Raw genomic sequence first — 12,555 nt, forward strand, 5'->3', positions numbered from 1 at the left:
ATCTTAGAAACATAGGTTCTTTTGTTAACCATGCTGTCTAAAACAATGTGTATTTTATTTTCAAGCACTTAAGACCCAAAAGTCCCTTTTGAGCCACCGTAGAGCAAAAATTCAGCCAACTCATTGCGGATTTCGATGAGTTCGATCACATCTGGATCACCATCGATTTTAGCGATCTCCGTGATGAACTAAATCATTTTGATATGGTAATGATTATTAAAATGTTTAAGAAAACTAACAAAAGTTACGCTTTGGTGGGCGGGGCTACAATCCATTAAGGAGCGGAGCCAATCAGTCACGTGACATGAGCAGCCATTATGTGGCTGCGTCCGTCACTTCTGCTTGGAGTGTTGGTGGGCGGCAGGGGATTAGTGAAGAGCATGGTAGGTTCACTCTAACCTAACAAATCTGTATTTTTAATCAGTATTCTTTCACCAGGTTCAACACTAACTGTGCTGTCTGAATGCGGATAAACACGTAGGTGACATTGAGGACTGACTTCCTTTAGTTGCGGTGCAGCGGACAAATGGGTCCGGTGTTGTTCGTCGCATTCACGCTAGCTTGATTAGCCGCAGCTGCTGCAATAATAACTTCACCATCTCAGCATTCTGAATAGGTTTGAGCTAGAATTTGCTGCTTTCAGTCAACCCTTGATTTGTTTAGTTTACGTGACGATAGCATGACTGGGTTGTGGACCGTTTTATCTGATTTTACATTCCGCTAGCTGCACCCATCAACAACAGAGGGTATATCTAATCCATTAGTGATTCAAGGCGATTATGTGGCTGTTGTGATTTAGCATTAATGTTGACTCAAGTCTCTGTTGTTTTTCTCTGCTCTGCACAGTTATTTTGTGTGTAAACTGTGGGGGTGGAGGCAGAAATGATGACACGAGGGGCCAAAGTGCGTAGAGATGTATATAAACATTAATTAACTTCCTTTAATTGCTTTCCAGGAAAATGACTCATAGTCTTGCTTAAGATTAATTTATTTTACCTATTGATTTTTAGACTCTATTGCTGTAAATCTGTATATCCAGTGGTTGTCTTAATGTCACCAGTGTGCCCTGTCCCTCCATCTTTGATCAGTGTGCTCAAGTGGGAGACTGGCACAGTGCCAAGTCCATCTACGAGTTTTCTGCCAAAGACATTGATGGGGAGGAGGTTTCTCTTGAGAAATACAGGTAAAATGTAAAATTAGTTTAAAACTCTGCTTGTTATCAGCACTTATTCCAGCAGCTATCTGGTACGACTAGTTGAGTTAATTTTCTTTCTACATTTGGTGAAACATTTTCTCATCAGTCTTAATCTAATCTTGTTCTTTTCCCCTCTCTCTCTCTCTCTCAGAGGTTATGTTTGCATTATTGTAAATGTAGCCTCAAAATGAGGAAAGACTAAGGTAAACTACACTCAGCTAGCGGGAATGCACGCCTCCTACGCTGAGAAAGGTTTACGCATCCTGGGCTTCCCATGCAACCAGTTTGGAGGCCAGGTAATGTTGGGAGCAGCTCAGTGTTTCTGAATTTTCTTCATTTTTTTTGCTACTTGAAAAAACGTTTTTCAGAGTTGCTTTTTGGAAACACTACTAGCTTTTCTTTTTATATACCACAGATCTTAATTATCTGTACTTTTTTCCCCATCATTCAGGAACCTGGGACTGAAGCAGAGATTAAAGAGTTTGCCAAGGGGTACAATGTAGAGTTCGATCTCTTCAGTAAGATTGAGGTGAACGGTGACAACGCTCACCCTTTGTGGAAGTGGATGAAGGCACAGCCCAAAGGAAAAGGAACCTTCGGAAAGTGGGTCATTATTCTCCTTTTTATTTATTTTTTTTCTATTCTAACCGTTTTAAAATCGTGTGCAAAAGTCAGTGATCATATTTTTTCCCCTCTGTTCACAGCAACATCAAATGGAACTTTACCAAGGTAAATTGAGTATACCAATGGAAAGGTTTATTTACATAAACATTTTAAGTCACTAAGTTTTTATTTATGTCAAAATTACTGAGATTTTTTTCTTCTTGAACAGTTTCTTATTGATCGGGAGGGGCAGGTGGTGAAGAGATACGGTCCAACAGATGATCCAAGTGTAAGCTACATGATCATTGTTTACATATTTCTCTACATGATGGGATTCTGGCACTCGTAAACATAACTTCTGAAATTCTCAGCCCTGAAAGCAACTTGTTACAGAGTGAACAATTTCTAAAGAATTGCAAATATTTGAAATTGGGGTGGGTGTTTATGGTGTTTACCTTACACGATGTTTCCACATTTTTTTCTCTATGCAGGTGGTGGAGAAGGACCTGCCCACATACCTGTAATATAACTCTGTTTGTCTGATTCCTGACCTCTCACATGGACTTGAGGGTATCTGTGCGTGTGTGTGCCTGGACCAGTGACGGCTCGGTCTGTAAACCCATCCCTGGGAGAGGCAGAGCCTGATGATCCTAAGCGTGCAACTTATCTCCAGAGCCCACTCACAACAGACCTTTATAAGACCATGTTAAAGGACATTTATTAGATGGCCAAAAAAGACAGTTTGTTTAAAACCTAAAAACAGTCATTCCTTTTATATCTGTTAGGGAACGAGTTTTTAACCATCTGTAGCCCTTTTCACATGTCAAATACATGTTATTAGCCATACAAAACCAACGTTGTTCCCATTTAGTAATACACTTGTGCTTCACGAACACTCAGTGACCACTCTCATGTCTGTGTGTGTTTAATGAAGCAAGCATTATGGAAATAGTAGCGTGACAGCAGCTCTATTGATTTAAAGCATAGAGCTTCATGCTCACCCTCTCATTTGGCTCTGTAACTGCTACTATTCCTAATAAATAATACAAAGGCATCTCATGCATGATGTTTGAGAGGAGCTATTTTTATGAGAACACAGATGGCAATAATTACACAATTCTGTAAATCTACTGAGTATTGTTGGCTGTTGTCAAAAAGCTCATGTCCTGACTGTCACTAGTGATTACACTGGAAAAATAAATGCTGTCTTGCACATTTGTGTCCATTTTTTTTTTTGTGCTACAAAACTAGTTTAGGTTTCTAGAAATCAAACAGCTAAATGTATTTTAAGTTCATGTAAATTCAATCTCTATTACAGACTTGCAAATGTATTTTTGGCTTTTTTTTTTAAACTAGTACTGCACATTAAACATCTAGATTGTTCATTCTGCTAAACAGAATCAGCTGCTTTTATTAACATTTTAAATTGGCTCATTTTGCAGCTATAATCTCTTAAAGTAGGAAAGACTAAAACATTAGCAGGGTCATATTTTATGCTGACTCAGTCATACGTGTCTCAGTAGAAGCAGTAGGTGAGTAAAGGGTAATTGAGTTTGGTGTCAGGTGTGGTGTGTTAATGACTTTGGCATTAGCACTTGTTCTTTTCAGCTGCTCCTCCCTCCTGGGGTCACCACAGTGAGTGAACTCATGCAACACTTGCTGATTGGTTTGCTGGATGCCCTTCCTGACAACCTGGGCTCAAACCTGCAGCCTCTGCATTACACGGCTGCAGCACTGACCACTGCGCCACCACAGCCTTAAAGGACATAACTGGCTGTCGTGTCATTTTTGTACCATACTTGGAAAACGTTTTATGTTTGACCAAAAAGAACATCTCAAATCCACTGAAACATAAAGTAAATACTTGTGCATGTGTTCTGAAGTATTGCAATACAGTATTCTAGTGTGCATATTACTGTGTTTCCACCATTTTTTTTACGTTGGTTCCTTTTGTAAGTTTAGTAATTGGGTAATTTATGAGATATTTGTTAAACATACATTTTATCAGCTGCATGTGTTGGATGTAATTCGAAACAACTGCAGCCATGCTTTAGTTTTTACAATTCCAGTGTAATTATTGTCACAGATCTGTGAAAATATCTATTTAAATGTCTAATGACAATTAAATGGCAGTCGAAACAGCTGGCTTTGCATTATTAAATTGTATTTATCTACATAAATGTCGTACTGTACTTATTAAATCTAAAATAAATGAAAAAAAAAAAAAACACATTTGGGTTAATACGGTTCCTTTGACGTTGATGGAGCGGCACGCGCGCAGGGACGTTGACGCACAGCGGCGGAAGAGATGATCAAAGACACCGCTGGCTCTGCGCGTGACGGTTAAACATCCCAGTAGCCTGCTGCGGTAAAAAAAAAAAAAAAAAAAGAGTGGTGAAATGTCAGGGTTGTTTGTTCGTCTACACCGCAGCGTCTGGTTCCTGTAGGCTGACAGCGGCCGGAAGATGGAGTCGGTGGTGACCGCAGAAGAAACCGGGAATGACGGAAGCGCGAGCGAGTATCTCCAACCTGACGACGAAGACAGCGGTACGAATGTTAAACATGTCGTCGACTGTTTTTGATGGGAATTAAAACGCAGCTGCCGGTGTAGAAGCTATAGGCAGGGCCATTAAATGAGTCAAACTTTAATCCTCCAATACAGCTAAAGGAAATATGAGGCAGATGGATAATAAACTGTGCACATAGAGGATTCCAGTCACATTTACTCTATCGCAAATGTCTGAGCTGATACATTTACATGTTCAACATGAGTGTAGCTGCTGCGTCTACACCATCTGATGGTATTTTTACTCCCATCATCAGTCACATCTTCCAGTGTCAGCCTGCTCTTACGTAATAACGAATCTCCTGATATGAGCTGCATTGAAATAAAACGTGTTTAGTTCAGCAGGTCCAGCAATATGTCGCTGTGTATGATGCTTGTGCAGTTATGTTGGACATTTGTGCACAAATAGTCAAAGGATGTAAAATGCAGAGTCAATACGTTTGTGTTTGATGTCACATTAATGTCATAGCAGCCATCTTTTCAGCTGATAAAAGAAATGTTTAATCCTCTTCACCCACTCAGGCTTTAAGACGTACAAACTCGTGAAAAGACAGCAATAATAAAGCTGCATTTATCTATGATGATGTATTATCTTTCAGCTCACTCGTCACAAATACTATTGCCGAGTTCTGCCTGTTGCTTGCAGCTTAGTGACCCATTATTCTGATCTGACCCTAATCTCACAGAGACTCTGTGTATGCCTGTCCTCCTCGTGTTATAATCTGCAGGTCTGAATGTCCTGACAGAAGTCTTTTTGTCATGTATTCTCAGAGACCCCCCAAAAATGTTCTAATACATTCATACACAATTTGCTTAGTTAAGATTGCATGTGTACATTAGAAGGAATAATTCAGTTCAATCCATTTTATTTATATAGCGTTAAATCACATCAATGTTATCTCAGCACACTTTATGGGAACATGCACATACATAGAAAAGCCAATTAGTAAATATCATGATGCATGCTCAATAATCCAGGTAGAAAAATCTAAAAAAGTTAAATCTGGTCCTCTGGACATTAAAAAAAAACAAAAAAAAACCAAAGCAAAACAACAACAAAAAAAACGTAGAAACGTTTTGTCTCTCATCCGAGAGACTTCCTCAGTCTGAGGTGCTGTATTCAGCTCAGTCTCTTAAATAGCACCTTCTCAGAGTGAATCAACCAGTTTTGCTGCTGACAACCAAAACCAGCTGATCACATGCTCAAGAAGGACCATCAGCCTAACAATGGATCATTAGCACACTGATGGCCAATTAGTAAAGTTCTCTAAGGAATCCAGCAGACACGTTGAATCTTCACTTTGTTGCAGTCTCCCATCCTGAGCAAGCACAATGGCAACAATGGAAAGGAAAAACTCCATCTGGGTTTGAGAGGAGAGAAAGAAGAGACAAACGAACACAGAATGGCAGGTCCAGATGTTGGTGCAGGTGTACCTAAAAGACAAAAACACATGTCAAGAATAGAAAAAAGAATTACAAATACAAAACAGGCTGAGCAGACTCAGTAAGTAAAGACAGAAGTATAGTGAAAAAATTGTGGTCAGTTTGTCCTCCAGCAGTCTAAGCCTATAGCAGCACAACTAAGGGACAGCTCCGGAAACCCAAGCCAACCCCAGCTATAGGATTTAACAAAACTGAAAGTCTTAAGCCCAGTCTTTTCAGTGTTTGTCTTTTATATATTTGTTTCTTTAGGGAAATCTGTGCATTCCAGATGACAGCATTACTTTAAATTTAACAATGTTCAGTCAGGTCATCTGGACAATTTCTTTTTTTGCTGAGACGTTTCAGCCATCCGGCATGACTGTCTCAGAGGAGTTGACAGGGGAGAGGGCGAGCCCCGGAGCCCATCTTAGCACGAGCAAATTGTTTTGTTTTTTCCCCCACTATAGAGTATGCTGTTTGTGGGAATCAAGTTTGTTTGGTGGCTCCTCAGATTGAAGAAGTCCTTTGGATGAAGGACGGAACTGTCCAGATGACTTGACTGAACATTGCTGGATTATTATTATTATTATTTTTTTTTTAACCTGGATTATTGAGCATGAACTTTGGTCCTTTAAATTTAATTAATAACCATCAAATTTTGCACAAATATCTGTAATCTTTAAATCTTAACATCTGTAGTGAACCTTGTCATTGTCTCTGTAGCAATTACAAAACTTACATTTGTTGTTTTTCATAAAATGTCTGTAAAATTATGCAATTGTATATGCCAAAGATCTTTGTGCATTATTTTAATCTAAAAAAAAAAAAACCTGTTTATATACATTTCTGTTGAGTTTAAGGTGAGCTACATATTTCTGATCTGTCTTGTGACTGTAACGTTGCAGAATCATCCAGGGGAAAGAAACAACACAATAGTTTGATTAAAAACTTAATAAATCTATAGGTTTACTGCTCCCATCCGCCTTGGGTTGAGTTATATGATAATAATCAAACGCTTGTCTGCAAAGGCAATGCGATTTGATGCAAAATCATTTGCATGTTGGCGTTTTATAATTACATTTTTACAGTCTGACTGCATTCAATTGTATTCTAGTTGGATTAAATTGGATTGGATTTTAATCTGCTGAGAATCTTCACTGTATGAGCAAAGCTAAACAGAAAAATGCTGCGTTCGCCTTGCAAGGAGCAGGACAGAGATAATGTTAGCATGCAGCTCAAAGTATTTCTGCACCAGACTGTGATGCCGAGAGTCATAGTCCGGCCTAAATATCTTTAAAAACATGCTGTTAGGAGAATTTCCAAATCAAACATGCTCCATGTTTTACAGCGGCGTTTGTGGAGCTCCTGTGTTTAGTTGCGTGTCGTCTATTAGTGGCTGCACCATCTGCTGCGGCGTTTGTTAACATAGCTTAAAAATTCATCCTCCGAGCTCTCTGAGCAGCACTCTCCCTAATCTTCAGCATCAGAACCTGAAAGTTATCACTGTGATGTCATCCTAGAGCCAAATGCCTCCTTTCCATTCACCTCCTGCTTTCTCGTCCTCCACATGCAGACACAGTTTAGTTTCTCTTGCTGGTTGAAAAGAGTCTTCCTAATCCTTGTGCGTGTTTAGATGGTGATGTGATTTGGTGCCCTCAGCCAATGGCAGCTCTCAGATTAGAGAGGGTGTCAATCCAATAGAGTTTTTTTTAACTCATCTGTACAAATCTCACTGAGGGAGGAATCCCACTAAGGACAGAAAACATTGAACAGAGCCTCAGTTCTGATTAGCAAAGTTTGCTTTGACATATTATATGTTTTAATCTATATATTTATATTTCCATTCTGGATTATCAGACAGCTGGTAAGCTTTAAGTACTGCACTCCTCTGCTGGTGAGCTGAACCACAAGTTTATCTGAATCAAGTTTAAAGAAAGCTGTTAAACTGGCATTTCAGCTTTGCAGTATTGTTTACGTCTCTGTTAAAGAAGCCACAAATTTTCGTCTAAGCAGTACTGTAATATTATGTATGTCTCTGTTACTGTAGCTGTGAAAAAAGCCTGGTCATTTTTACACACTTATGGAAGTATCTTATCTGTGTTTATGATGTTTCAATTTGTCTGTGTAATCTTTACCAACAGTGTGATCCTGCGTCCAGCGCCACAACAGCCCGCTAAATAACACCTGATGATAAATAATGCATCGAATGGACACCTCTTAATTGTTTTTTTCTTTTCTGTTTGTCTGCAGATTCAGCCAAGAAGGTTCAAATAACAGAGGTGAGGGGTCACTTCACATGATACTCCTGACTCTCTCATCTGCACGACCTTGAATGAGACAACGAATGCTGTTTGCTTTAGTGGTATTTATTTTTCCTTGTACCTTCTTCGTAGATGCCCTCACTATTTGGAGCAGACTCGTCTCGTGAGAAGAAGATCGGCCACAGGAGGGTGGATGCCTCTGGAGAAACAACTTACAAAAAGGTAGTTTGAAGTTGTTTAGATACTTGTAGTATTCTTTACTACTGTCTAGCTACATTTGAGCTTGTTCTTGTCTCTGCTCTTCACCTTCAGACCACCTCGTCTGCCTTAAAAGGGGCCGTTCAGTTGGGTATTGGATATACTGTGGGCAACCTCAGCTCCAAACCTGAGAGAGATGTCCTCATGCAGGACTTCTATGTGGTGGAAAGCATCTTCTTCCCCAGGTGTGATTACACAAGTTGATGTTTATTAATGAGTGTGACGTATTTATTTCATGTTTTCAACTTCTTTTAATCTCTTTGCTACAGTGAGGGGAGTAACCTCACTCCAGCCCATCACTTCCCAGACTTCAGGTTTAAAACCTACGCTCCCGTGGCCTTCCGGTACTTCAGAGAACTTTTTGGGATACGACCAGATGACTACCTGGTGAGATACTTGTCTTTCATCAAACATATACTCCTCAAAAGAACAGTTAAACACTATTAAAAGGATTCTGTGTTATGGTTAAAATTATAATGAAAGAGCCTGAAATTCATTGTTTATTAGCACTAAGCCATGACATTTGGCAACACAAGATACACAATGTTGACAGAAGCTCACATTTTATTGTCTTATCTCTAAAAATAACAAGCAAGATCTAATAATAAGTATTCCACTGTAAATTAAAGTGTTTTTAGTTTTAAAATTAACTTTAAATAAAAGAACATAATAAAGCCATGAAAACAACACAGCATCAAACCACAAAATTGGATTAAGCAAAAAAAAAAAAAAAATCCTTAGTCGCATTTAATTTTATTCCTTATAACAAATGATTCATGTGCGTTTGAGTTTCTACACGAAAGAATTTGGTCAACGATCAGTTAAATTAGTGCATGTAGACGGTTAGTAAGAATTTGAAAGCATAAGAAAAGTTTGAAAATAAGTACATCAAGCCATGGCAGTGCACAAAGTTGTAAGTACTCACAGTGCACACATACCTCCACCCTTGCCGTGACTTACAGTGTGCTCAGCGACAGCCTACCTTCGCCAAGCAGGGATTAGAGTTCTTATCTTCCAATTCCTCGAAGCAGACAGTAAACAAAGCTTGTGTTTGCGTCTGCTTGTGGAGTATAAATGCATCATTTTAACCAAGTCTCAATGTGTCTAAACACATTGTCAGTGAAATAAACTACATTCTTCAACTTCATCTTTTCTTTATTTCCAGTTTAAGTCTCAAACCTGCAACTAAAACATAGAAGGAATGGAAGCTGTTGAGAGAAAATTGAAATGGTCTGTTTTTACACATTGAGTTCTTTCAAACAGCTTCCTTTAGGAGCTGAGGTGTCATTGTGGGAATGTTTATGAAGCATTCACACTATTGTGATCTAGTTTTCTTTCGTACATTTTTCGACATCTTTCTCCCGCGGCTTTTAAGCTATTTCAACAAATCATATATAAATATATTCAGCTCTTCAGGACAATCCTGCTATGACTTTTGGTATTGGGGCAACTTTAGCTTCTTTTTTTTTAATATTTAGCCGTTTCTTCCACTTTTTTCCTCGTAGAAAATGAATTGAGCTCATTTTGCATCCTTCATATCTTTAGATGTGTTTACAACCTTTTACTGTTCCTTTCACATTTTGTTCTGCTTCAGCTTCTTTCAGCTTCCTTGTGCAAATTTAAACTTTGTTTCCAGCTACTTTTAGCTGTTTTGTGCTCCTTTCAGATTATTTCTGCTAACTACAACATTTTTGTGCTTCTTCTAACTTATTTCTGCTAATTTCAGCTTGATATGTTCCTTTCAGCTTATTTATGCTAGTTTCAGCTTTTTCTGCTATTTCAGCTACTATTTAGCTGTTTTGGTGCTAAATGTAGCTTTTTCAGGTAATTCCACATTTTAGCTCATTTCAGCTCCTTCCACTTAGTTATTTTTTTTCCCCAATTTGAATTTTTTTTAATCTAATTTCTGCTCATTTAAACCTTCAGCCATTCTTTCTTCTTCCTTCTGATAACTTAGGCTTGTTCTTCCATTTCAGCTACATTTCACTTGTTTTTAGCTATTTTCAGCTGTTTTTTTCAGCAGGTTCTTCAGCAATAAGCATCCACACTGCATTTTTGCAGGAAATGCAATTTCTCTAGTTTGAGGTAAGTTGTAGTTAAATGATAATTTATGTGTCCTCTGTTTCTCCTTCCAGTATTCACTGTGTAATGAGGCTCTGATTGAGCTGGCCAATCCAGGAGCTAGCGGCTCCATCTTCTACGTAACTCGTGACGACGAGTTCATCATCAAAACCGTCCAACACAAGGAGGCAGAGTTCCTACAGAAGCTGCTCCCTGGATATTACATGGTGAGAGACAAATGTCATTCCAGTGTTTTGCTTTTAATGTTTTAAATAAAGTGGTAAAAGTACTATCTGAGTGAAAATACCAAAGTGCTTGTGGGTTGTTTGTGTATACGAGCACATGGCTAAGAGTAGCTCTGTAACTGAAGCTTCTAGTTATCTTGATCCGCTTGAGCCACCCTCCTGGTGTTGACCCTCTGTCAGCTGTGACATCAGTAGCTGTCTGATCGGTGAAAGCAAAGATCCACGCTCAGAACACTTAAAGGTTTAGCAGCTCACAGTTTTCTGCTTAGGCATGACAAGTCACGCTGTCTGGCAGATGCATGCTCCTGGTTTTGCTACACATTAAACAAGCTGAATTACAAGAAAATAAAAAGAAATTGCTCTTTCTTCTTCTCTAGAACTTGAATCAGAACCCCAGAACTTTGCTGCCAAAGTTCTTTGGCCTGTATTGCATCCAGTGCGGAGGCAAGAACATCAGAATCGTTGTGATGAACAACATTCTGCCGCGTTCTGTAAGCATGCACTTGAAGTTTGATCTGAAGGGCTCGACGTACAAGAGACGAGCCTCCAAAAAGGAAAGAGAAAAGTCCAAGCCGACTTTTAAAGACTTGGATTTTTTGACGACTGTTCCCGAGGGCCTCACGCTGGACCAGGACACATTCAGCGCTTTGGTCAAAACATTGCAAAGAGACTGCCTGGTGAGAAAGAGAGAGAGAAAATGAAGGAATTGGTTATTTTATGCATATTCCAAGCTGCAAAATTCAAATGCAAAATAGAAAATAAGTATATGTTTTGTTTCATGTTAGGTTCTGGAGAGTTTCAAAATTATGGACTACAGTTTGCTGCTTGGCATCCACAACAAGAACCATGCAGAGAGAGAGCATCAGGCCCAGGGTTCCCCCACAGGAGGGGGGGACGAGAAGAAGCCTGCAGGGCAGAGAGCCTTGTATTCTACTGCTATGGAGTCCATTCAAGGAGGGTCCACATGCAGGGACACACTGGACCAAGAAGACACGTGAGTCATCATATTTAGCCACACCATAATATCAAACTGACACATGATGCTAACTTGTCAGTTCTGTTTCTAGGATGGGTGGGATTCCTGCTATGAGCAGTAAGGGAGAGCACCTCCTGCTGTTCATTGGAATTATTGACATTCTACAGTCCTACAGGTAAGGATTTAATCTTTGTTGCAATTTAATTAGTAGGCAAATAAAGAGATACGAACATGAGTTTTAGCTTTATGGCTGAAGGTGTTTATTTCAAATTCTTAGAACAGATTTAAATACTTGAATTGACTGTCTAAGTGAAAGAAGAACAAATAAAGAAAAGGTGGAGGTACCAATGAGAAAAAATAGGATGAGTCTGTCTCATAACAAAACATGGTAAACATGTAATTGGTACTTTTAAAGTTGGACATGTTTATGTAGAGGTTGACAATAATCCAGACATGATGCTTTGACTTAAAAAAAAAAAAAAAAACAATACGAGGCCAAAAAATAGTATCAGGAACATACAACACATAATTTTGTCTTTCATTAAATACAAATGATGATATCAGGAGATGGTAAATGCTAATAGAGTTTGTTAAATAGATATTTAACATGTGCATCATCAGCATGGCAGGTGGGGTTATACTCCCAGGACATCCTTGTAAGAGATTAATAATCTCAATGGATTTCTTTCCTGGTAAAACAAAGGTTTAAATACATTTAAAAAAACTCACAGTTTTAACACTCAGCTAGCAGTAAATTGATTTTCAATACTTTTTCTGACAGAGTGATCAAGAAATTGGAGCACTCCTGGAAGTCACTCATCCATGATGGAGTAAGTTACTTTCACGTGTTGTATCTTCCTCACATCAAACTACATTATGTTTTCAACATATTTTCAGATCTGTTTGATTCCATAATGTTCTGTGATTATATTTTGTGAGAAATAGCAACGTAGATGTAACAATCACCC

The 12,555-nt window shown here is 38.8% G+C and overlaps 2 protein-coding genes across 2 annotated transcripts in view; both read left to right on the plus strand.

Annotated features, from left to right (window-relative positions):
- The first annotated feature begins 299 nt into the window (after positions 1–299).
- Positions 300–3,011, plus strand: LOC119414633 (phospholipid hydroperoxide glutathione peroxidase-like). Its single transcript, XM_037681735.1, has 7 exons — positions 300–383; positions 1,089–1,183; positions 1,347–1,491; positions 1,647–1,798; positions 1,900–1,924; positions 2,028–2,087; positions 2,290–3,011. Exons 1-7 carry the CDS (start codon positions 318–320, stop codon positions 2,320–2,322), a joined length of 576 nt encoding a protein of 191 aa, XP_037537663.1. The 5' UTR covers positions 300–317; the 3' UTR covers positions 2,323–3,011.
- Positions 3,012–4,083: 1,072 nt separating this feature from the next.
- LOC119414634 (phosphatidylinositol 4-phosphate 5-kinase type-1 gamma) overlaps positions 4,084–12,555 on the plus strand; it is an 11,629-nt gene continuing 3,157 nt past the window's right edge. The window contains exons 1-10 of the mRNA XM_037681736.1: positions 4,084–4,345; positions 8,037–8,065; positions 8,180–8,269; positions 8,360–8,490; positions 8,575–8,692; positions 10,441–10,593; positions 10,989–11,288; positions 11,397–11,605; positions 11,679–11,762; positions 12,369–12,417. Of these exons, the coding sequence (XP_037537664.1) occupies positions 4,264–4,345; positions 8,037–8,065; positions 8,180–8,269; positions 8,360–8,490; positions 8,575–8,692; positions 10,441–10,593; positions 10,989–11,288; positions 11,397–11,605; positions 11,679–11,762; positions 12,369–12,417 (1,245 nt within the window). The 5' untranslated portion in view covers positions 4,084–4,263. The remainder of the gene's footprint in view (positions 4,346–8,036; positions 8,066–8,179; positions 8,270–8,359; positions 8,491–8,574; positions 8,693–10,440; positions 10,594–10,988; positions 11,289–11,396; positions 11,606–11,678; positions 11,763–12,368; positions 12,418–12,555) is intronic.

The sequence above is a fragment of the Nematolebias whitei genome, chromosome 9, assembly GCF_014905685.2.
Source record: "Nematolebias whitei isolate Nwh7 chromosome 9, NemWhi1, whole genome shotgun sequence".
Lineage (NCBI taxonomy): Eukaryota > Metazoa > Chordata > Actinopteri > Cyprinodontiformes > Rivulidae > Nematolebias > Nematolebias whitei.